The 27,393-nt window shown below is 38.6% G+C and overlaps 1 protein-coding gene across 3 annotated transcripts in view; it reads right to left on the bottom strand.

Annotated features, from left to right (window-relative positions):
* atp11a (ATPase phospholipid transporting 11A) overlaps nt 1-27,170 on the bottom strand; it is an 84,721-nt gene extending 57,551 nt beyond the window's left edge. For all 3 annotated transcript variants that reach the window (XM_088913625.1, XM_088913626.1, XM_088913628.1), the window contains exon 1: nt 26,648-27,170. In XM_088913625.1, coding sequence (XP_088769751.1) covers nt 26,648-26,686 — 39 coding nt within the window. In that variant the 5' untranslated portion in view covers nt 26,687-27,170. The remainder of the gene's footprint in view (nt 1-26,647) is intronic.
* Between the last annotated feature and the right edge of the window lie 223 nt (nt 27,171-27,393).

Genomic DNA, 27,393 nt, shown 5'->3' with positions numbered 1-27,393 from the left:
CTGCTCACACGGCGACAATTTTAAAAGCATTTACATTTTTAAACATACTTCCAGAACTGGAACCATCCTACTGGAATACAGAAGGATTTCCTCATTCTTCTAAAAATCACATGGTCTTGTGAAAACACTTGCACAACTCTATACTCACATCCTAGCTTTGTTTGCCATAAATTCTAGACTGCACATTCTTATATTCTCTCCCCCCTATTATTATTTCTATGTGTATTTCTGCATCTGATCTCTTATGCATGCATCTTTTCTACAGTTACTGTATAGAAAACCTACATTTGTGTTGCTTCAGATAGCAAGAAAGAGCAGATTATCGCATATTATAGGGCTTCTGGGGAAATATGCACCTCATTCACTCACATATCAAGCCTTCTCGTCTTTAGCCACTACCCATTCCTGCAGTCCACTTCGGGGCTCAATGTGGTTCCCCAGCCTCCGTGACGAACACCCAAAGACTGTTAAGACTTAGAATTTCATCTGCCATGCCATCAGAGGAACTGGGCAGTTATCAACAGTGACAGATGAACAAAGAGGTGAAGATTAGATTCAACCAGCGCTGAGGGATTCTCTGGAGCTGCTTTGAGTTTGTAATCAATTTAGCAAGAGCTGGCGTGTAATTTGAATTAGGGTGAAACAAAGGCAGAATCCATTTTGAACTTCAGCAGTCAAGCAGGGACACTAAAAAAAGATCGCACTTTACACAGCAGTGAATATTAAGTTAGTTTCCAGATATAGGAATATTGTATTAGCATTGATACGAGAGGGTGGAAAAATAGGACTGCTGATTTGCTCATGGCTACAGCATTAGCACCACATCTTCTGAATGCCCTGCTCACCACAGGTTTTTCATGGACTCTGTAGCCATAGCAGTGATGGCACTGGAAAATGCACTGCGTATCTCACGCAACAGACCCAGGGGAACGAAGATAAGAGAAATCACCCTGTGCAGACCTGATGGACTACAATACGAAAACATAAGGCAGGATTTTCACTAAATCTGCTGGATGGCCGCTACAAGGAAATGGGAAAGTATAAATTTTACCTAACGAGCCTAGCAACTTCTCAATGTGCACTCAAAGAACACAAATCTGTCAAAATACAGTGCATGTGGACGCAGCGTTCAGTGGATAAGGGAAAGAGAAGCTACACAATAGCCTAGAGATTGTTCCCTACAAAGCATATTTAAATTCCCTCTCCCTGTAAATTTTGAGCTCCAAACTGTAGCATCACATTATTGTCTGCATGGTGCAAAACCTGCACAAAGCCTTTATCACTCCCTGAGATAGTGGAGCTAGTCTTCCAATATTCTCTTTTTAAAAATAACTGAACAAGACTGTTAAGATCTCACTCAATCTTTTTAGTTTACGATTGGCTGAAACCTCTTTGTTTAAAACAAAAAGTCTAAAACATGCAAAAGGAAAAAAAAATGACCTATGTATTGCATGTAATTAAGCACAAATAAAAGCACATTGAACTGAGACGCAACTGTTAATGATCACTGTGTGTGTAGTGATGGCCTAAAACACATCAGAATATTTTAAAAACTACTCAAGACAGAATTAAAAACCTATTTAATCATTTCATAATCCATAAATAGCGTTTTGGGAAAGTCATGTGTGGCAATGATGCTCCAAGGTACAGTAGGTGTTAACATACAGGATCAATACCTGGCATGCAAAATCAGTAGCTCAAACAAGCCTGTAAACAGCGTGGCACAGTTTAACCCTATGAGGACTTGGCACCCTCTCTTGTTAACTGAACACTCAAACCCAAGAGCTCGACACTTGACCCCGGTGAAAGCCAGCCCCAATGTCACAGGCTAGCACCACACACAGGGTCACTGCGGGGAAAACGCTGCAGCAGAACAGAAGACCTCTACCAGCAGGGAAGTATAAAGCATCACTGAGAAAACAAAGGGGTTAGCTATCTGAAAATAGAAGACAGACAGAAAGAAGGAACAGTAAAGACAGGGGAATAGAAGTGCCCTAAAATTGTCTCAAAGCATGTACTTCTCAGAATACTGATTTTATGCCCTGCGGGAGGGGGACAAAAATTGTAATTGGGCTGAAAAAAAATTAAAATTTGAATGAAGGAACATGGAGTGTCAGGGAGCCACCAATAGCCCACAAGGATCGGGACAGCCAAGACAGCCCTGCTGTGGATCTGCTGTGGGCCCCACTGAAAAATCAGCGCTGAAGAAAGCAGAAAGCGACAGAGACCTTGTCTTCATCTGCGAGGACATGCTGTAGGCTTCGGGCTTGTATAACATCCTCTAACTCACATTCACACACTTGGCGGCTTTCCTCATCCGCAGCTCCATAACGAGCACCTTTAGGAACACCCATTTACTGCCATTAGTGCAACAGCGTTAAGAGAATCCATGACTTTAAGTCAAACAACTTTTTTTTCCCCAAAAACAATAATTTGGACATTTGAAAATGACAGTTAATGACAAGTTCTTCACCTTTATCTGTTTAATTTATCCTTATATGGATCACGCATTCAATGCGCTTATCTGCAGTAAAACAAGTTCCCTGGCAGGCATGATCTCTCACATGATGGCTCCTGTATAATTACAACCTTATAATTCTAACCTAATGTATAACTATTAGACATCATAAAAAACATGGAAGGGAAACAAATGGAAACTGGAATTGGGTAAGTGCAGCTCTGAAACACTTTTTCCTAAATTATTATTAATAACTAGAATTATTTTATTCTGTTGATTATGAATTATTGTCTCCATGCATTTAACATCGGTTAATTTTTAATTACGCCCTTGCAAAACAGTTATTAGCAAATGTTAAAGAAACCTAAAATTACTAATTAAGCTGCACTGCTGCAAGTGACAAAAAACAAATGACGACGCAGCATCTGCTGGCCTGCTAATTAATCAAAGTAGCAATGGAGGCAAAACTCAATTCCAAAGATATTTCTCAAAGCCGATTGGTTGGTCATGTGTTACAAAAGCAAACGGGTATGGCCTAATGCTCTTAAGCCCTTGCGTGGGGCACTCTTCGATAAAGCTGGCTGAACGCTGAAACAGTTTCTCCTGCTCTGCATCACACTGGACCTTGAAGAACTAGTTTTAGCTTCATTGATGACTCAACATTCCAAATAAGCAAATATCCTTTTTAAACAAAGCATATTTAAACATTAAATGGAATTATAGGATAAATACCATAGGATATAAAGTAATACAAATTAAGTGCGAAATATTAAGTATTGTAATCATAAAGCCCTCTAATAGTATGTGATTAAAATTCACCTCAGCCTTCACACAACTAACATACAATGTAAAATTGTGAGTGAATGAAGGGAAAAGGCATCTTCCATGTTTTGTGCAAGTAGTAAGTCTCTAGGGTATTAGTTTACCTGTATTTACCGTATTCAAAATGCAAATGAAACATGGAATGAACAACAAAGCACAGCACTGCCTCAGACTTATTAGTATAACATTACTTTTGAGGTCACAAGATCCTTTAGACGTTCTAGGGCTCCCACACAATCCTCAGGCTAAACAGATAGCCATTATTAAATAAGCTGTATCAGTGGTTCACAAGGCTGACTAAGGCTCACTAGTATCACAACACACTCCCCCCATCATTCTCCTCCTAGCTTTTGCTGCTTTGTATGGTCCTGTACCCTGACAAATGCTGCAGTCACACCTATTATAGTTGAAGATAACTGTGTTCACTGCACAATATTCGAGGACTTGAAGAAGACAAAGTTAAGATCAGTAAACCGATCCCCTTTTCTGTTAGTTCGCAAGTGACAGATACAAATGTGAGGCTAATTTATAATTCTATCTGCAGGCCTCGGTAAATCTCATTTCCTTGTAACCCAACCACGACCTTGAGCGAGCAGCACACTATAGGTCACAGAGAAGCTAATGAGAGATGGCTGGCCAAAGACTCCTGCAAAACTACTTAATACAATCTAATTAAGACTGATTGAGTGTTCCATGAAATCAAAGCTCTGTTCAGGAAAACTATTGATGAAAATTAGGTTGCAACGACCAGCTACCGGAGCACATTTTTAATAAACAATCAACAATATAAACTAATTAGTTAGCAATTAATCACAGACACAGGCAGGAAGCACCTTTCTAGCATCAGAGAATTAGAATGCCCTGATGCTTAGCTCATTAGGACATGTTAGGTTAGTAATATTTGTGCGAGCTCTGCTATGGACAAATCATACATTAGACAGGCTTCACTAAGATACTGTTCAGACACTCATCTTCCAATTCCTTTTTAACCTTAGCAATGTTTTCCTGTATGGTCTTCAGATTTATAGGGAACCGAGGAGAAAGCATGTGCTTTAATTTCTTAACATCATAAATAACTATTGCTCAAAAAAACATCTAACAGCTCAGATCAAAAATAAATTAAATTAAAAGGGGTGTCTTATACACGATATATCTTGAGGGTGTTTATTTGATGAGTGAAAATTACTTTGATTAAAACTTCCCCAGTGCTACAAAATGATTCACAACATTGCTTATGTTCACTTTTTCTGCAATCCTTTGCAAGATAGTTAAAGGAAGAATCTGTTCCCCTTATCTCGTACATTTATGCAGTGTATTTGGCCTTTAACACTTAATAACTCATTAACCAAAATGTTAACATTGAAACTAGCACTTATTGACAGTTCAATTATCACTGCTTACCAAGAGAGCCAAAACCACCAAGGTCTGCATATTACAAAACTCCACTTCTTTTCAGAAAAGCGTGTCAGACTCAAATAAGGCATTGTTATTCATGAAAGTGTAACATCTCATAGAAATACTATGCATGTCCATTTCCTCCTCCTAAATTCTGTTGTCTGGATGCTGCAGTCTAGCCCAGCTACCGTATTAATTTTTTTTTCAAGAGTAATGGCAGATTGAAGATAATTTACAATTTTGGAGAAAAGATCATTTTGGAGGAGGAACACACTATGACATTATTCTTAAAGCCGGGAGGCATGGGGAACATGATACTGGTGAAAACAGAAACTGGAACACTGACACAAGAACCAATAAGGAAAAAGGAACTTTACTCAGTTTCCAATAGTGCTGTCTTTCCAAAAACTGCAAACTTTCATTGCCTCCAAACACATCCATTCCCCCAATCTGCAACAGTGTCCTCAGCTTCATTTCAATCGACCTGCACTTAGAGTAATTTGCACAATTTTGCTTTAATGTCATCCCAGCTGGAATGAACAGCATTGCTTAGATGTTGCACAGGCCACCTTACATCTTCTATGGTCCCTTGTTTAGTCCTTTCAGTTATTTTAAGCAAATGCATGCCATTTACTATGCTAGAAATCTTATGACTGTGCCCTCTTAAGAATGCAAATTTTTAGAAAACAACAAAAAACAGGGTTCCCGACAGATTAATTTAATATTGTCCACTGGACTGTTCCTGCTTTTATAATTAACTGTTAATATATTTATGGTAAATGTTTATAGGTCTTGAAACATGAGTAAATCTAGAAAAAGTCTTAGGTCTGGAAATTTATGCTGAAAACATTTAAAATCTTAAAACAAAGTAAGCTGTCATGTGAAGATTTTAAAATGCAATGCCAAAAACTGGAAATTAAGTCATTTTTAAACAAAATTGTCAATAAAAAAACACCCAACAACAATTAAGAACTGGCTAAAAACCTAACTACAGAAAGCAATGTCATGAGTGTTTTTTAAAAATTGCATTTTAAAGACACACTAAGAGCAAAAAGAAGCAAGATAACAAACGCAGTATTTTCTGCACGTTGAGCTCTCGCTTCTAACAGTCTCCCTTCTCATTTTACGCAACGTCTAACGCGGATAAACATTTTAATAAGTGTCTGTAATTGCTTTTCTTTGGGAGCTGAGCCCTCTGGTTAACAGAGAAGCAGTAAACACAGACAGAAATAAGAGAGGCCACTGTATTGACTTTTTTAACACGACAAATGGGGTGCTGGACATTTATTTTCACGATAAATGATTATTCTGTGAAAATTACTTCGGATGCCTGAAGATTTTAGAGTTAACTTTGCAGGACGCTGAGGTTTATTGACTGCAGGGTTTTCAATTCCTCTTGGAAGTTATCGTGTGGTCCTGGCCACACTCCCAATGATGAAACTGTGAGAGATGTCTTACACGGAGAATAGCTTATCATTTCATAATTACTGTACAGTTCAAATGCAAACCGACTTCTTTATATTGGATCATCTCATAGCTCTCTTTGCCATTTTCAATTTGCTTTTGCATTTCTGAAGATAAATCTAACAATGTTGCTGTACTATACGCGATCCAGTAAAATGATTCTGGTATAAAGAAGAACATGTTTAACAAATTATGAAACTCTTAAAAACCGGCAACGTATAATTGAATTATGGCTATTCTGTGACATGACTTACATGGTATAATTAATGACACAGTTGCTGAAAGGTTTGGCTTCAAACACAGATATAACATGGTGATCTCAATTAATTCTGAATTACAACCGTGAAGGTCTGGTCACATCCCACTTGTGTACATACATTACATTTAAATACAGTTACTATAAGTCACTTGATGAAACCTTCTGGTGAATTCCATTAAAAGCTAGAAAAGTCCCTTTAAACAAAAAGTTAAACGGGCCTTCAAACCAAGGTGTTGCTAGGAAACCACATCTTAGCACAGTGCTAAATACTGTACAAATTATACAGAGTGTAACTAATAAACCTAAGAAACCCACAAAAAAGTACAGCACAAGGTGATAAATGATATCCAGTTACCCTTAACAGTTCTGTCAAGTCAGAGCCGTCATTTACAGTGGTTCACAGATGACGTCTTCTCAAGGTGGGAATCAAAATGGCTCTTTTCCACTTCAGGAATTACTGTAACACCAGCAATCTTAGTTAGCGACTGTAGAGAAGGCAGGGCGGTCTTGAAGTTCATGCACACGATGCAGTAAATCAGACTTTTTCCATATAAGTAAGCTTAATGAGGTTTTCAAAGCCTGGGGGAAAAGAAACTAAAATTGATGTTGAAGGCAGCTCTAATGTGACTTTAATGTTACACAACTACTATACTAATCCAGCTGCGGCTTTTTTCAGAATCCGATTTTTACATCTCCATAAACATATTAAATCCCTTGTCACATTCTATAGCACCAAAATCCTATTTTTAATCTGATACATCTGCCAGTACACAATGTTGCTTATTTAACAGTTAACCAGTTGAAAGCATCCCTGGGACATACATTTTCAGGTTTCACTTCCCTCACATTGCTGAACATTTTATAAAAAACAAAACAATGAGGTTCCTTTCCTCATTTATGCTTCCAGAGTCTTACACGAGTGTTTCTGTTTTCTTTCAGGTGCAACGTAAAAAAAAAAACAATCCTCAAGAAATTTCAGAAAACCAGGTATACAGCATATTCAAGACGAGCGCAGCTCAGCTTGGCAAATCCTACACGGATTCAGACTTCTGGGAACCGCTGTCCTCTGACAAAGGAAACGCGTTCACTTGTCTAGATAAATCCTAAAGTGACAACAACTTTCAAAGTTATGTATTTTTTTCCTACTCTACCAATTCAGCAAGACCAAAGAATGTAAACATATACTAGAATTATGTAGTATTTCACATGCCAAACATTTGTTTTACGTACTTATGAGAAACATATGGCACACATTATTAAAAGTACATTTAGTCTTAAAACTTGGTACGTTTCAAAGGTAATAACCCTGTAGTTTAGACTGAAGCTGCAGAAACCAGCATACTCACCACAAATGAAAATCTTCGATGAAGGCAGGATTAATATAATCCTCTGAGGCATACAAGCAACATCTTTTACAGTATGCGGTGTATGTATCCTCTGAGACATACTATACAAATTATGGCAACACTTTCAAATTGATCACCATTCTTTCTGTTGCCAATACCATTATTACAAATCCACTGTGAAGTGTATTTAGCTCAGGGGAGCTTTAATACTAATAAATAAGAAATAAACACCTTTGGTAGGAACTCTGGCACTAATAAAATACAAAATACAACCAAGACGGGTAAACTACACCAAACAGGAGTATCAGTAAAACAGGTTTTAAAGGTTAGAAAAGGCATAAGATGTTTTCATGTTAGGCATACAATGCAAAAAAACAAAAAAAAAAAACTTAAGTTCATCATGTTTATGAGACCCCCTCTGAGGAAATACACCAGACTATACTTTTATAAAACACTCCATAAATCAATTTGCCTATATTTTGGACCTCAGGTATGTTTTAATCAACTTGAGCTCTGAAAGGCTCCTATCAGCACCTGCCGCTGTCACTTTTAGGAGACTGCAATCCGGAGAGCTACAAATTGAGTCCACAATACCCCCCCTTAACGAAATGCAGGAGAGACCGCAAGGAAAACCATGCATTTTAATGCCGATTACGTGTAATCGATGAGCAATCTTTTGCACTGTACATTTGCTTTCACATTTTTGTGCGGCCGAATAGCGCCGATTTTTAGCCAGGCGACCCACATGACATGTGTACGATTGTGGGAAACGTGAATCTGTTAATTTCTAGTAAAAGCCCCTCTCGTGTCAACTTTAAGTGTCTAGCTTGAAAATGTAACATCTACCGTTCGCTGTTAACGTGGACCTGACAGACTCAAAGCCAAATAAAATGCAACTTATTTCATTATTACGCATATTACAATGAATTCATTTAGCGCATCTCTCTTTTGATATCGTGTATCCCTCTTCTTTTGCCTGCACTTCAGAAACATACAGCATTAGGGTTCTTGATTCTGATCAGTCAGCTTTTGATTGAGCGCCCATTAGGATAATCCACAACAGCAACAGGAAGAGCGGCTAGAGGAATCTTTCGCTCACATTTGAACGTGCCGATACATTGTGTTGAACACCGAGGGGGTCCCCTGGCAGCCTCGGGGCCCTAAACCGTCACCTAGTTCCCCTATACCAGGGGCATGCCCCGTTCCCCATTACAATATCTCAGTGTAACAATGTAGCTAGCCCTTCTTGGTTGTGAAGAGGGAAAGGGCGGTCGAAAAAGTACCCAGCACTAAACAAGCAGCTGTCAAAAAAGGTAGTTCCTAAAATTAATTATCAATGGAAAGTTAAATGAAATACAGCATAGCTAAAGGCATGTGATTTAATATAATCCCTCCTCAGAAACAGTCCCACGATGCACTGAAAAAGCAGATATGGATGATTAGAGCACTGTACTGTATGTGTATCAGTGATACACATCTGTGATGCTCAAAATATACAATTTGTAGCAAGTTCAAATGCTGAAAGCACAGTTCACCCGATGGTGAATGATGGGCCTCCTGCAAGGTTGTCCTTCTGCAAGGCGCAAGCAAAGCTAATTTTGCCCTAACTCCAGAACTCAAGACAAGTCGGGTTGAGCGACCCTCCAACTTAACAGCTTCCATGAAGAGGAACGCCCCTGAGAGCCAGGTCAAGTTTAATATGTAGAGAAGCAGCTACAGCAAGTGTACTGGCTCTAAAGCAGTAGTCTGTTTTTTTATAGTTATGTACAATCCCAGGACAGCCTAAAAGCCAATAAACCAGCCAGGACATCCCATGCAAACCCCATGACTTCCCGAAAACAAAGAAATGTCTTGTTTATGTAAGACACAATGCCTACTCCCCCTGTTTCTGAGAAGGAGACTCTGGAAAAGGAATGGAGACTCTATACTTTCTTTAGGAACAACTGCAAATACATCTACACTGTAGTTATTTGGTTTCCCTATAACAAGAATTTATTGAAGAAAATTCATTTCAAAGGAATGTTAGCAATAATGGAAAGGATGTTCTAAATAATCTTATTTACATCTTCACTTGTAGTTTTTCCTCAGGATTTCTTCTGGACTTTATAAAGTGAGTAGTATGTCAATATCTAAAAAGGAAGAAGACTGCCCAAGAACATACAGTAAGAAAACATGCAACACAATCCTACAATTTCAAGAATTAACAGTGTGATGTAGGGAATATGAACTTTAACTTTCTGCTATTGAGAACAGATTCTATAATGTAAGTCCTGTATACTAAACGACCCAATGCAACTACAAAATTTGCTTTGTTTTATTGGTTTGGCTTTTGCCATGACAGAACATACCAAAGAGAAGGGTTGTACATGATAGAGACAAAGTACAGCACAGTATTACAGTGCTGTACTGCTTTATTAAACGAAACCTAAACCATTTAGGATGGCTCCCTGAGCTGACACTTCCTGTTATGTTAAACGGATGATACTTTAGCTTGTTTTGGAATAGAGAAGCTGACATTAACAGAATGCTTGAGGAAGCCTAGCTTAGGACAACACGTGAGCTATTCTAGAGCTTTGCATAAATTGCCCACTTGTGCATGACGCCAAGTGTAAGACAAGTTAATCTTTTGCAAAGCAGATACCAGTGAGGTTGTCCTGCTGGCCTCCTCCATACACACTGTGTCAAAGTACATGGCTCTAAACCCTACGACACAGACACACCCATCAAACTGGGACAAAAACAGTCAACCATCTTGTGAGCCACATTAACCGGGGATCTGATCAAACCTTAATCAAAACGCCAGAAGCTGTCATGCTTTTTCTACTGTTCACAACAGTTTGCAGTATACGCATTTAAAGGCCTTTGTAAAGAAGGAACGCATGATAACCCACAAAATACTCAATTCCTCTAGGACTCAGAGTAGAGAGTGAGAGGTACTTCAATGGTGTCATTCCATCTGAGCTCTCAATTGATTGCACTCAGTTGTTTGCTTAGCTGGTCTCTTGTATTTTAAGCAATATTTCCAGAAATGGAACACTGAAACAAAGATGAAACCACTCTATAACTGCATCGGTAGTAAGGAACAAAATGGTCACAATGTGCTTAATCAGAAGAAAGACTGGGAGGTATAAGCTTCGTTCCAAAGAGAAACGGAAGGGATAGCAATTATCAAACGCTGTGGAAGAAGTACAGTACTTCTTTCCCAGAATGGTGCCTTTAAACTCGAGAGCAGTTCCTGTGTGGTACGTGAACAGAGTATTCAGACATGACTAGCTCCGCCAAAAATGTCTGCAACATGCACAGTAGCCTCTCGGAAAAAAATGGATACGAGCTTAATTTAGCCTGCAACAATGCTAAACAGAGAGATACGCTAAATACAAGGTCTCAAGAAAAAGGAATGCAAACAAAAAAATCTCCCAGCCTAGTCAACAAAAGGTGCTGTATGTCATAGTGGCAGGATGACAACTGAAATTGTTAGACTCAGATCACAGATAGCTTTGGTGAGATTCAGTTGCAGTCCTGGGGCCTAAAGAAAACTAATTTTACAGTCTCAGGATGGCCAGAAGGCATGCCTCTTAATATATGTACTGTAGACTGAGGAACACATGCAGCATATTTTTAATCAGAAGAACGCATTTCTATTGGGGTTTTGATTCTTCAAGTTTAAGAAGAGTCTATACAAGTTTAAAAAAACATTAATCCTATGGTATGTAAAAGTCATATTTCATTCTGTACTGGAAGGCCAAGAACAGCTGCAAAGTCCAATGGGGAAAAACACAAGGCTGCGAAAACACAATGGACAAAAAAGCTCACAATTCTCATTTAGAGCCATATTCACAAAGGAAATTATAACCACAAAGATACAACATTCTTTTTTTTGTGTGCGTTTCCTTGTTTCCATACTGTCACATCGCAGGTTCAGTGTCTGCAATTTGGCACCATGTCTCTGTTTACACAGACAGCAAATATTCTCACCACCTCTTCTGGTACTGTAGCTCAAAGGAGGCATTAAGGAAGTTTGCTTTTTTCTAATATTTTAGCATCAGAGCCACCTCAGATATGCCAAGTTGGTTCTGTGTAAACACAGCTCAAGAATAGACTTAGACCCACTATTGACAAACCTACCCAAACAAAAGCAGTTACCAGTACAGACTCTGAATGAACACAAACTTATAATACATTATGAAAAAAATAGTCAAACAAACATTTTAAATAGCTTCATTAGCAAGCCATAGTTTATTTAGAAAATTAAAAGTAAAACAACAAAAGCTATAATTACCATCTTGCTCTGATAGAAGGTTTCTTACAAAAAGCCATTTTAAACTTTTAAACCCTCAGATTAAAAAAAAACTCTTAAGGAAAGGTGTAATTTAATTGAATAGGGCTTGATAAGGTACTTTCATTCTGAAAAACAGTGTTATCAGACATCAGATTCCTCTTAACCCCATCCTAGCCTTTTATTATAAAATGTAGCACATTGTCTTTTGCAGTACTGAATGAAAGCAGGCTTAGGAATGCCTACGTACTGAAGACGCCTGCAGAACAACTTGGAGACTGCACAAAATTGTACAGGTTACAAGAACAATTTGATTCTGAAGCACCAAAGATATTATAGACTATTATAGTTCTTACAGAATCTCGTACATGCATTCCTACCCTATAGAACATGCATTTATTCACAAAATTGTATGGATATCCATCCTCAGAAAAAGCTAAACAAAGAGGGACAAATTCCAGTTGTGTCACTCAATATTTCTGCTCCATGACCTCATCAAGGCTTGTTTTGTGGTATCCAATAGAACCTGTACCACTTCTCTGTATGTGGAACACCTATTCATCAAATGTAGCAAAGAATAAAGTCTTACTTTAGAATGTGTTCTTCTCTGTAATAGGAAAGGTGTCAAATCTTTTGTTCATTTGAAATAAATAATAAACAAATGCATGCTCTGTTGCAATTGTTTTTATGAGCTCTAATATAAACTAATTTAAATATAAAAATAAAAATATAAACAAAAACGAATAAAACTGTTTATATGGGTCAAAAACTGCATATAGACGCTAAAGAAAATTTTACATTAGATGAAGCCTTCTACACCTCTCACTTTCAACTGCTGGTTTAGTGCAACAAGACAGATTTTTTTATTTTACAAAATAAGTAGAATGATACACTGATGCAAGCCAAGAATGAAATTAAAGTACCTTTCTCAGCATCTTCTCTTCATGCAGGATAACCCCTGCTCTGTGCTCCTCCGACTTCAGTAAATTTCAGTTTAGAAACGGACAAATCGTTCATTTAACATCCACTTTCTGTTCTCACGGGTTGTGTGCTTGTTCTACTTTGCTCATTTTCGCCCAGGCTTCTAGCTGCACAGCTGTAGGTGGGTTTGCGAAAGTTTTAACAAACTGTTCTGTGAAGCCTGAATTGCCTCTAATCACTAAGGCCTCTCTGCCGTCACATGCTGATCAAATGATCCTTTCTCTCAACCAAAGAAAAAAAAAAAGACGTCAGCCATTTCTTAGATCTCCATACGTAATTTAGACAGAGAATAAACAAATCGGCTACATAACTTTCATGTCTGGCACGACACAAGTTGACAAGAAAGCATTTTAACCAGAAGATGTCACCGCACTGTATAGGTCTACTTGCCAAGGGCACTGGAAACCAAGCTAAACCTCAAAGATAAAAGCGTTAATGCTATCACAAGTATGTCACCTCAACTAAAGTGGTCAGAAATATATATTATTTTACTATATTATATATATAAATTAATAGTACAAAACCCATCTTCTACTTTATGCAGTTTTGGCACTTATGTTAGTATCTCAATTAAAAAAATATATATAATTGCTAGCTGATTTTAAAGATCAACAGTAAGTGTGAATGTGGAAGCCAATAATGTATGGTACAAGAAATTGAACTTCCCAGAAAAAAACATCCAGAGAGAGAATAAGTTCAGCCCACCCCCACAGCAAAGTGAAACAGGTGGGGGAAAAAACACCTTACTGCCTACAGGACAAAGTTATCTCATTTTGTGATTACTGACCAGACCATTTAAAAAAGGCCAATATAATTTGGCTTTCCCTGTTCTTTCACATAATCAGCACTCTGAGCTGATTTTAAAGGAAAAGGGAGAATCACAATAAGCACAAGCACATGGCCTGTATGTTTGTGTGATGTCTTTCAAAGCTTTTCCATTTCTTTCAGACTTCCTGACATGATGCAAAAGCTGAATTAGCTAGGATGTGATGGTCTTGCATTGGAGACAGACCTTTTGGCACTATTGGTGATGTTCTTAACTAGAACTATTACAACAGTATGGCTGCAAAAGTACTGTAACTAGACTATATCATTGTCTGCAAAACTAAAACACTCCCAACATTGCTGTTCAGCAAAACTTCACCCACAGTCTGACACCTTCCATGGAGGTATATTAGATTACACAGACTATTGAAACTCTTTGTGAGAGCTTAAAAGGAACCAATCTGGTCTATTAAAGGAGCAATGAGTTTAAACACTGCACATCAAATGCTTTGTTAAACAGTAATTTTCTGCTCCAGTTATTTAGGGACAGTAGCAAAGGGTAGGCCTGTATAAATCCAAGTGTCCTTGGATGTAACTCTGGATCCTCTCTTTAGCCGTTTCACCTTGTCACACACTATTTAAAACACTACAATCTGTATTTGTCCTTCATCAGCTTTCCTGCAAAGCATTAAATAAGTTAGCTCTAAGTTTAGGGAAAGACACCCCAGCTTTTCTTTCTTTTCATCCGGAGAGGCTTCATCATCCATTTCAGCATCTAGCCTAAATCACAGCATGCTTGCGTTTCTGTGCAATACTGGCATCCAGACAAAACAGTTTAGTAAGTGACCTTGTTTCACTTTCAAATGGCTAAAAGTCCCACAGATCCACACTGGAGTCTGTTTCCGTCAGAAAAACAGAAGAAACAACATATTAAAGTGTCTCATAAAGACACTTCCTAGAACTCGGGAATTAAAAATATTTTTTCAGGACCTGTAGGCATTACTGCAAGGATCCTGAGCTCTTCCACACTGTGCGATAAAGAGCTCCAGACAACAAAGCTGACAGACTGGTCATGGCAAAGGGTGGCAGGGCAGGATTTGTCTGCTTGTCTGCTTCCTTTCCGGAAAGGAAAAGACAGAAGACGGGGAAAAAAAAGGGTGTGGGTGCAAGAGTAAGCTGCCCCCCCCCCTCCAGCTTCCCGTCCTGGAAGTAGAAAAAGATGAAAAAGAAAAAGAGTCCCAACCCCCTGACCCCCTTTCCCAAACGTGGAAAAAAGACATGCCTTACAATGAGACTGTAAAAACTGAATATTCCCCCACCCCAAGTCAAAAGACAAAACATGATGCCCTCCTCAGAAACCAAAAAAAGAGGCTTCACTCATCCAGAAAGCAATCAAGCTGAAAAATCAAGAAAAAATATAAAACAACAGCATGGGGGGTTGGAGAAATTTCCCATTTGGCAACGCTTATTTTGTCAAACCACTCCAACTGCAAAATTAGGCTCCACAGAACGCAAGTCTTATTTCACAGCTACCATTCTAGAAAGAAAGCAGACGTGCGTTGTATGTAAAACACTTTCTGCTTTTCCTAACTGGTTCCTGACACGACCCAGTCAGCCGCAGCTGTACAAACTGGACAGGGAGCCTGAAGTATCCCAAAGACTGCTCTGCTTGACCCAAGCATGATAGTTCTTGCTCATTGCCACTGTGATAAATTCTCAGGCCTGGCTGCAAAGGGGTAGTGTTGGCATTTCACACCGTTTCTAACATGTCAGCTGTATTGCCAAATCACACCAATTCATAAAGAAACGTTTTCCTTCATTGGGGAAAGTATAACACTGCTCATAATCTTCTATTAAGTAGAATCTGTCAGACAGCATGCCCTTTGCTATGGTTTGTAAGAATATCTTATTCTGGTCTCACTGAAACAAAAAAAAACTCTGAAGCACAGGGGAATAGATTCATCAACTTCAGTGTTTAAAATACACCAAACAAATGATTTATTTTAAAGTAGGCCTATACTGTATGTCCTATTTTAAGCAATAGAGGAATATAGATTTCAAAACATTTTTTGTTCCTTCTGACATTGACACCAGCAGCCATCCTTTGGATGAGACGGGAAAAATCCCAGGGTGTTTCTCTAAAACAGTATTGGTCTTACCCCGCTGTCCTGGCAAAATTTCCCATTGGCCTTTACCAATCATGACCTCTTAGTAATCCCCATTATGAACTGGCTTCATCACTCCGTTTTCCTCCCCACTGAGAGTTGGTGTGTGGTGAGCGTTCTGGCGCACTATGGCTGCTGTCGCATCATCTAAGTGGGGCTGCACACTGGTGGTGGAGGGGAGTCCCCATTACCTGTAAAGCACTTTGAGTGGAGTGTCCAGAAAAGTGCTGTATAAGTATAAGGATTATCATTATCGGATGATGTGCAGTATTGAGATCCACATGTGTCAGTTGTGCTCCCTCGATATGGAATGACAGTCATTGGAGCACTCCCTCCTCATGGTGTTTGTAACATCTACTCACAGCTCAAGAAGAAACAAGAAAGCAAAAATCAGATAGGCAACAAGGAGAATAAGCAATCGCAGAAAAAAGGCAAATGGTGTTGTTCATGTAATTCACCATGTCTGCAGTCATTATGGTAAACTGCAGTACTTCATAACCAAAGACACACCTAATGTTGTGGGCCATAACTTTTTCTATTTGTGTAATTCCAATTGCAAAAAAGTCCCACAGAGCAAGATAAGGTATTCCCTAATTCCTGGACGAGGCCCAGTTGAACATATATTTCTTGCAATGCACGTTAATTATTAATGACTTTGCATCTGTAGCTTCAGCATAATAAACAATTGTGCTTTCGTATTTCAAAACAGACCAAGACTAAAGGACAGCAAATGCCAAACAAGGAAAAAGGAAATCAATACCACTTTAGGAGCATGGATTTCTTCTGAAACACAATGCTATCATATTCCTCCAACCAAAAAAGGTTTTTGGCACAAATTTAAAGAGAAAATATGCTTTTAAGCCTGCTATTTTACATCAGCAATCTGCATTAAAGCAACAATTATTAACTACATTTAAAACATTTCTAAAATTATTTTTCATTAAATAGGCCTAGATAAATTGACATGTACAATGGCTATTTCACCTACAACTTACACATACTATATATTCTGCATGATTACATGCATCCTGGAATAATATTAAGAATAAACAACCCTGTACAGTAACAAATTAAAATACCCAAATTCCAAATGATTAATTAGCTGCATAAACTACAAGTACTCAGAAGTGTTAAATTCAAAATTTGTTCATGGTTCACTTAACATCCAACTAGTTAATGGATCTTACATCTTATTTCAATTTCAACATCTTATTTTCAAACACTAGCCCTTCATTTGTTTAGTCATATATAAATTTGAATTAAAGCATATCATTCCAGTATATTCCATTTTGTATTCCTAACTGATGGCATGTTTTAAACTTGTAATCTCAATATTGTTTTTAATCTCCACATATGACAAGCAACCAATAACTATGAGATCACACCATAAAAATCATATATTGAAGTGGAATCAGTTTTATTTTATTCTGCTACACATGCACAGGTGCAAAGGGTTTGCTGAATATCACCTGTAGACCTGAACTAAATGGACAGCAAACTACCAAACCATCTCCTTGGAATCCAGATTATGAAAAGCATTGCAGACCCTAATCCTGCATTCGACTAGTTTCGTTTGAAGGACTCGTGGTGAACTGTGCAGCTGTCCTCCAACTGAGCACCAGTAACCCTTTGGCAGCGTCCTCATCACACAGCTGTAGTCACACCATCCCTTTCTCACTCATTGACCTCACTCTTTTCTCATGGACCAAACATGAAGGAGGAAGGACACGATGTACGAGCTGTCTGCGTAATTTTCACCCTGAGCAGTCTTACCAGCTGAGTCATAAGGGCGGGGGCCTGTGATGCTACAGTACCACATGCCAGTTCAATGACAGCCTTCTCACCCCCCAGGGTAGGTTTGAGGTACACAGATGCTCTAGTGTAGGGAAGAGAAGACAAACCTGCGTTTTAAACTCAAGAAACTTCAGCTTCTAATTCCATTTTCACAGAAACGCAAACATTTCAAAATCTTATGAAAGACTCATACTAAGCATGGAAAATGGAGAATGTACGGAATGAAAAATTACGCAAAAACTAGGCTAGATGTGTGAAAAACAGGGGCTGAATCCAGCTCGGTCGTAAGTACATGGCAAGAAGCAATGTAATTATAACACAGGTGAACAGTTTTCCAAAACTTATTTAAAAATTGGTCATTAACAAGCCAAATCTGTAAGTGTTAAGGACCATGCTAAGGTGAGTTCCACACTAAAAATGATCAAGGAGAAAAATATTTCAGCCACAAGCCGGCACCCGAGTATAGTACTTCAGCATATTCTCTTCATTTCATGATAAAATATATAATAATATATATTTAACATGATGGTTTTCATTCAGAACAAAGCCAAAGTACAATTAATGTACTTTTTGTTAATAAAAGCCGTAACTAAAAGGGGGAATTACTATAGTAAACTATCCAGTCACTCTGTATGAAATGAAATATGAAATAGAAATAGCTATTTGTTTCACCTGTAGCACAAGAACATTTAAAAAGTTCTTAAAACTACTCTGACAGGTATATAGCTTGCTTACTGCTGACACAAGGCTTGATAGAATTACCATAAGAACAGAGATAGGTTTCTGACTCCTATTAATAATTCAACATTCCATTCCTTTCATGCAGCCTTATACCGTTGGATGCAAAAAGCTCTTGGAATTTTTATGGATGAATGAAGTGTTTTCAGGTGTAGTGTGCCTTCAAGCTTCACCGGGTTTTAGAATATTACATTTCCGCTTAATCTCACCACTATCATCCACACCTGAATGAAGATGACAGCACGTAAATGAGCACCTAGCGAGCAGACAGAACCTCTTCCTTGGTGCAATTTGTCAGAAGCGAATTTCAGGACTGAGAGCAACCAGAGTAATCTCTACTTGTCCTCACGATTTGCTTTTCCTCGGGCTAAGAGAGACCAGCCCTTACAAGCAGGCAAGGGGAAAGACATGGCACAACTGCCAAATCCCAACTGCTGAAACTGCAGACAGCAAAAGGGGTCAACAACCTTTTTACACAACACCAAAAAAAAGTCTCAACCACTGGTGAGAAGACAGTGTTAAACTGAAACTATAAGCATGACTAATAATCAGTAACACAAGTGGGAAAAGATATCTTGTTCCTGTTGGTAGCCACTGCACAAGTCCCTCAGAGACTAGCTCTAATCCTCTGCTGTTGTCAGGAGACCCAAGCAGGCTTTAACAATCTGGAGGTTTCTACAGCACAGCCTCACAAGCAGTAATTTCACAGTCCAACACGACCGGGCACAGGTGCTTTTAATCACAACCTTCCGACTTCTTGACCGGCTTTGAATTTTCTCAGCTCTGAAGTTCATGACTAGAGCAGCAGTCGTGAAGGGGGGCGTGCTGCACTCTCAAAGATCCGCTAGAGCTGCACTTCATTCATACAGTGTTGAGAAACCCATTTAGAAGAGCCATCACGCAAAGCAGTAGCTTAGTCTCTACCAAAGATTAAACATAGCTGTTACATTGTACAATTAGGTTTAGTGTCCATTCAAGTTGTACAAAGTAAAAACTAGAATCTGATATAAACGTTGTGATTTTTAACTTCCAGATTCAAATACGTGATTAGAAACATAGCCTTATCGCTTCTGCTTAAAACTAGAAAATAATCCAGATGAACCGAATGACCTTAAATGAATTATTTTCTAGAATGCCGAGTATAGCAGTTCTGGTAATGATATGTTTTCCAATTTTAATTGAATATTTAAGCAGGAATCACAGTTTTTAATAGGGTACCTAAGCAGATGAAAATAATTGTTGCAATTGGCCAATTTTAGGAAGTTCTTGCATCTCTCTCTCTCTGCTTTATGCAGAGAACTGGAGACAAGCGCTTTTGCTCATTTGCCTGCGGTTATTTACATAATGTTGCCTCTGCTTCAAGGTTAGACTTTAAAAGGCTTTTTTAGTTAGAGTATTACTTGCGTGCCTCACCACCGCTTCACATGCAAAACACCACATCCCAGACAAAGAAACAGCCAGTTGCCAAACTTTTAGAAATAAATTTGATACTTAAGACTGTTAAATGTATAGTTTTGTATAGGTCTTTATGCTATACTATAGAGTCCACTTCATTAGCCAAGTCTCACTTCTGCTTCATTTAAGGTTAGGGAAATGATCATTAGAATTAAACCATAGGACTGTCTGTGTGGAAATATAATTCTAGGGAACAGCCACATGGACATAGAGAAGATAGATCCCACTTAATTGAAATACCAACAGCAACAACAGTAGTATATACACACAGAACATATGAAATACTTAAATTTCCAGAAGGCATTTGATAAAGTTAATCATTCATGAGGAATTCTCAAATGACAGGTGGGAGGCATTCAAGTGAATATTGGGACTGAGACCTGGGCAATGGATGGAAACCAGAGAAGACCAATTTTACAAAAACTAAACAAGCTAGACAAGCCAAATGACCACTTCTTGTCAGGAAATTTTATGTGCCTGAGCTCATTAAAAATGCAGTCCGATTCCGAATCCGACTTGATGATGATCTGATCAGAAAAACATCTTTTCACCCATTACATGCTTTACACAGTGTATACTTTCCACTCTAGGGGAAAAAAAGGTGATCTCTTACAACTTGACATAACTCTCTGAAACACTAAATCCCTGCTTTTGCTTCCGGATATACAGTTACACATTAAGATAGCTTTGGATGTTACTTAGTGTCGGAAATGCAAACAATTTTCAAGACAAGTAATAATCTCACAGTTTGCGAGATTTATTTCTAATAATGATTAGTAGCAATTTATACTTTCAGTATAAATGAACATTTACACCAGTGTAACATTATAACATCATGTCCCTTGCATGAAATAATACAGAAGATAGACAGTCCGTCTAATCATTTATATAGAGCTTGTGCCCTTTTTTCTAGAAGATGTGGTAATGCAAATAAGCAGCTTGACCAGCTTTAGTCTCACAGAGTAAGAGCTCCTGAATGGCTCTGTCACACACAAACAGACACACACACTTACATCAGGGCCAGTTTTCCCAGATACCAATGAACTTACCAGTGTGTCTTTGGACAAGGTGTTAGGAAACCAGAGCACCCAGAGGAAATCCACACGAGCATGGGGAGAACATACAAACTCTACCCTGATAGCAGCTCGGATCCGTAATTGAACCCAGGGTCACAGCACTGTAAGACAGCAATGCTAACCGCTGTGCCACCATGATGCCTGCAATTTAAAATCTGGTTTAATATTACAACAGAAACTAGTGCACAATGCGGAAGAAAAAGTCTCTGCTTAGAATATTTAGGTAATGTGAAACTACCTGCCTTTGCAAGATGTATAATGTATTACAAGACTTCAACAGATGTTTATTACAGCATATCGAGATATGGCAATTAACTACCACCCTAGCAAAAATGCCTAATTGATCGTAGATTTCCTAATTACATCCACAGAAAGCAAGTTAAGAGGAATCATACTTCCTAAACAGGCATGGAGATGAGTCAGGAACCAGATCCTGCTTCTTTTTCAGATGTCTGTGAAACCCAGACCCGTAATGTAATTGATAAACTGACAGGACAAATTACGTCATGATATTTTAGTGCAGAAATCTATGTGCTAATTGAAGTCCCACACAGGCACACTGGAGGATTACAGAACGCATTCATAACCTCTAATACTCTCAAGCCTAAGTGCATGTAGCCTCTCTCTAGAAAATGCTATTTTGATTCAGACAGGAGCACTCTACATGGATTTAAAACTAAAATTACAGAAAGAACAATAGTACAGTATTAAAGGTATTTCCCATTGATCCTATAGCCTTTTCATAATGGTGCTGTACAATGTAAAATACATTTTACTTTTTTATGTTGTACAATGTAAAATACATTTTACTTTTTTAATCTTAGCCTTCTTATTCCCTGAAATGTTAACCTTAAGGATATATGGGAGATTTAGTAACTGAACATGTTTCAATTCAAATTTAAGGAAAAAAACACTAGGGTGGATCATGACCAAGCTGATTCATGACTAGGAGAACTAGAGCTTCTTGACACAGGATGAAAAAAAAGCATTGCCAGGAAGCTTATCTGTTTATCTTTCAACACTATCTGTGTCCCAGTGCAACAATTTTGAGCAAAAAAAAAAAGAAAATGACTGGCCTCTAAACTTAAAATGCAGCAACCCAAAAAGATCAGAAAGGAAAAGGACTCAAGTTGTGTTTGGGAGCTGAATGAATGGGCTATGCTAACAGAAAAAACAAACCAGCCTTGAAGATTATATCTTTTAAGATCCCATTAGACTGCTGATTAAACTCTCTGATAATGAGCCCAGACTGTTAACATCGACAAATCAGAATTTTCATCACAGAAATCCAGCTTGCAATTAGAGCCCATAGTGAAGTGATAAGCAGTACTAAGCACAGGCGTCTACATGCACTGCAATTAGTCTGCATGAAAAATATCCAGCAGTATTTTAATGCCCTTCTACTGAAAACTACAGCTCATTACGCACTACTACACATTACGTGTGTATTTAGTTAAGATGCACGAAACATTATGTACCAAAACATAAAAAATGAAATAATTTTACAACACAACTGCATACAATACAGAACAATACCAAAGCCGATTTTTTTTTTAACAAAAGATCACCAAGCATTTGTGTACAGGTGATTTTAAATATACTGATAGGGTACACTGAAATACTCACCTACTAGCCCTATCATACATAGTTATTCATGTACACTGTATACATTTTGGTCCACAGTGATCACTGCGATGTGAAAATGAATGAACACATATCTACTGCAGTTGCCATGGCGATTTCACTCTCTCACAGCAGACTTCATAGGCTGGTATGCAACGAGTCTGTCATACTGCTCTCCCTCCACAGTGACAGAGACTTCTCCTGACAGTTAATCAGGGGAGGGCATCTGTCATTGTACACAGGCAAAGAATGGCATGTGAAAACTTCCAGGGCCTTTTTCTTGCCAATAACATATTAAACCATTGGTCCTCATTAAAATGGTGCAAGTCCACATTGTGTTTCAAAATGTGGGACTACCTGACGATGCTGACAAAGTCTCACAAAACCTCTTACAAGCCATTTTGATTTTGATTAGCATCACACATTGCCTAAGTATTTATCTGTAGGTTACAGCGGCTACAGATAAGTACATTAAAGAAAACTATATACATAGAGGTTAAAAAATATGATTCTGTAAAATATTCTTTAGCTTGTAATGTATTAGATACTCTGTTGATGTTGCAAGTTTTAACGCTGCTTAAAATATTTCATTTTCCAATTAAACAACCAACACATTCACAATTTCAATTCCAGTAAGTACTGACACAATCATAAAGTACTGAAATGAGTACTATAACTATTAAATAAATATTTAGCCCTCAAGGAAACAGGAAAAGGACGTCCATTAAATATTAAGTAGTGAAGCCCTGACATCAACACCAGCAATCTGATTATTCAAGATAATTTATTTTAAAGAAAATAAATGGCTGTGTGCATATACAGGTAGACAGGGAAATTTCTGGTAATTCTGATTATTAAGAACTGCCTTCATAATCAATTTCATTCTTTCAAAGCATGAAAAATCAAATTACAGGAAACGTAAATTAGATATTCCCTAATCTAACTAGATTGAATGAACTGGATTAGAAAAAGTGCTTCTTTTTGGGCACATATACAAGTACGTGGTTGTATCAATTCACAGTTATAAAGCAAATGTTGTGCAGGACTGAAAAAACAGTAGCATACCTCCTTTAGAAGTGTGTTTATATTTATAATGTAAATTTACATACTTAACAAAAACAGTTAAAATAATGAAAAATTAAAATTTAGTGCCAGGATATTTTCATACAATTTAGATCTCCAACTACGTTCTGATGCCCTTTCACTGCACTAATATTACATAAAGTTGATTTTTTGTATTTTTTCATGTGGATTAACCTTTTCCGGTTATTACTTTTACTTCTGAAAAGTTTCAGTATATCATTCCAGGCAACACCACATCTAATTCTGTGAATATCAAATAATTCATGAAATACAATGTATAACACAAATCACTAAAGGGCATGGCTGCTTTAGAAATGAAAGCAAAACTTTTGTACTTCACACATACTATTTCCAAAACATTCCAGATTGATACCAGAAACGGGATTTTTAAAACTTGAGAAACAAACACACATCCCAGATTCTGAAACAAATGTGTTTTGGGTCATAACCAAAGGTTTGCAAACTGTCCCAGCTAGCCTGGTCTGCCACTACAATCACTTTAAGGTGCGTGTAGTCTCTGTGCTGATCCACCAGCTACAGTGTTCAATTGTGCCAACAACAAAACATGTGGAAACATGGAATGTAAAAGACTTCCCAGCAAAAAAAAACTGCTGTATACATCTTAAGATTGTCTGACACTGTCAGGCCTTTAAAGATTTTATTTAGCCCTATAGGTTAAATATAATGATGGTGTACCTACATGGAAGCACTCTTCCTCACCTTTTCACACCCACATATCATTCCTGACAGGCAATTTTTAGAAAGCGGGGATTCAGCATGGCATCTATTTATATTTCTGTGAGCGTTGCAAGAGTATTGTTCGGTTTGGACAAATAAACTAAAAACGTGGGAAAACGAGAATTCCATGGTGGGTGTTTATTTTTCTCTTAGTGAACTGGAATGAAAGGAGCATAACGGGAGGGACAAAATCTTACTTGATAGCTTTGCAGATCTGGAGCCGACAAGAAGAGGACAAAAAAGCGAGTGGTGATCGTCCCCGTTCTGTGTGACGTGAATGTGTCAAGGGGCCACAAATCAGTTATTTTAACCGTTCTGTAATCTAAATGGAGCATGAAACTACAGCATATTGCATAAACTCAGGTGGGGTTCGGTCCAACCACGTTTTAGATTTACAAAGAGGTAGGGAACTACTTTTTTATTCTTTTGTTTAAAATATTCCTAAACGGAGCACAGTAACAGGTTTCAAAAGAAACACAAATTAGAAACTTAACGCAGCCGCTTTCTACACTGCAACGGATAGAGATATAAATAACACCTACACTGATCCAATCATTTGGCCATTTTAATTTTGACCTTAAAACCTCATTTCCAGTTTTCGTCTATGTAGCAGCAGCATAAATGGCTTAAAAGCAAAACGTCTATAATGCTTTAAAACGGTCAAGGACACTCCTTTCATATCGATCAAAGAATAAAGAGGATGAATTATGTAATGCTGGAGGATTATATTAATTTTTTAAACATTATAAAAGCATTAATATCAATTGCAACATTGTCGTAAGCTTGTTTTTAGTGAGTGCTTGGTTTACAGGATTTAACGGTTTGCTCTGCATATCAAAATTGCATAAATCATAATTCCGTTTTTAATTAAGATGTCTTTGCTATAATCCAGCATGTACATGTCTTCTAGAAAGTCACATTTATTTTCCCTTTCAATTATATTATATTACTGTTAGTACGATACATAGTTTTCAGAAACAGTCAGTATTGTGGGATCTCTTTTGACGCAACTTGCCAACTTGATAAAATAATTAAACGTCTCCTCTGAAGTTAAAGGAATAATGTTCTTGCAAACTCTTGCACGTGAAATAAGTCTTGCTTTGATTTTGCTACGAGGACCGCACCAGAAACCACATCACAAAGTTAAAGTTCAAAGTTATCTAAAACTTGAGGAATGTGGCATTGTGCACAGAAGAAGAATTGCGGACTTCAAATCCCCACTGGTATCCGTGCCTTCCAGTGCTTTGACATTTTGATAGAAATAAAGGCGAACAGTACTGTGCATTTTCTTGGCAAGATTTATATGAATAAAACGACAGGTTCCTTATTTTGGTTTGTTTTGGTTTTCCAACATATTGTTTATCATATCACAACTCGTTCCCTTGTATAATTAGCTAATTATAGAAGCTAATGCAGGCCGTATAATTCAGCAACGGTTCGGGGTTCAGTCTCTTATTGCGTATACATATAATTGCATGTGCAGCGAAAAATTAATAACTACGTTTTCTTCGTCAGCCAACGTATTTATCGTCACTGGTGAGGTACAGCCATATCGCAGCAGGTAACTCACAACCCGCACTGTCAGCGGGTTCAATTCTTGACAGGGTGTCCAAAACTAAGTCTTGATAAAGGCGTAGGGAAGGGTACGTGACACCCCAGGTAGGATGTACATATAGACACAGTGTTATCGATCTGCCCTTTAAATTAGACAGCCGGAAGGTTGAAAAGTGACAACTATCTGAGTTAAGTGATCCGGTCTGCCTAGGGTTTCTCAGGTAGCCAAGCTTCACACAAAATCATTCTGCAAAGCAGGTGGTTCATATCGTAAATCCCTCAGCATTCGGGTTTCCTGTGCTACTCTAATTTTGACAAAGTGACAAATGTTATCGCTGCTGCCCGATTTATCCGGGGGGCGCCGGATTAAATCCCGGCAGACTTCTCCATTCTGCTATAACAAGTGGCAGCACACCTCACCGCACGCACACCTACTCCATCAACGCCACGCTTGACTGAAAATGCCCCCTGCCTTCCCCTCCTGCTCCGTGAACGGGTCAGCGTGGCATCTTCACCATTTCCCGGAAACCTGAACGAGATATGTCTGCATCCCACCGCGGGGACAGCGAGTTAACACGCGAGCCGAACCAACAAGTTACAATAAAACGAGCGACTTGATGTCACGGCAGCAACACGTCGGTGCGCTTTTACTTACGTATCTATTTATGAGGCTCCGGAGGACGCTGCAATCCATTCCTCCCGACAGCTTCCAATTGTTCTTTTGGATATTCACTCCCCTTGCCTTCAAACGCCGAAACCGCTAGCTAATTTTCCTTCCTCTCCTAAGATCCATGCCGCGACTGCCGGACACCTGACTCTACAGTAGGTAAGTGTGGACTGACAGCAGCGTCCGACGACCGCAGTTCTGCTCCTTCTCACCTACGGATCCCGAGCACGTTTGGCAGCAGCAAGAAGCGTGTTCGTAGTTTTCGGGGCTCCTTCATTTGCACATAATGTCTATGTACTGCGACAAGAATTCAAACCGCAGTTTATTTTTTGCTTGTTTTTTTTGTTCCTTGGCGATGGCTCTCTTTTCTGTTAGTCCCGTGGTCCCGCTTTCCCTCCTTGACGATCTGCCTTCCCTTCTCTTCTCTTTTTTTCCTTCTCCTCCTCCTCCTCCTTCTGTTTTATTTCTTCCCTTCTTTCTCACCTTCGCCGTACCTATAATCCTGCCTCGCTCCAGCTCTGGTGAGCTTTTCTTTCAGCGGACGTCACGGGGGGCGTGGGCGCTTGCGCACTCCATTGTCACACCCACTCGTGTCGGAGCAAGACGGTGTGCACCAGCACTGATTGAAAAAAGCTCACGCGTAGCTCCATCGGCCGGTGTGTGCTTAGTTGCCGGTAGTATGAGGATTTTCACAGATTTTTTTTCTGTCAGCACAGTGATATCATTCAGTGGTT

The sequence above is a fragment of the Atractosteus spatula genome, chromosome 4, assembly GCF_055471065.1.
Source record: "Atractosteus spatula isolate fAtrSpa1 chromosome 4, fAtrSpa1.hap1, whole genome shotgun sequence".
Classification (NCBI taxonomy): domain Eukaryota; kingdom Metazoa; phylum Chordata; class Actinopteri; order Semionotiformes; family Lepisosteidae; genus Atractosteus; species Atractosteus spatula.
This window is presented reverse-complemented; position numbering and strand designations above follow the sequence as displayed.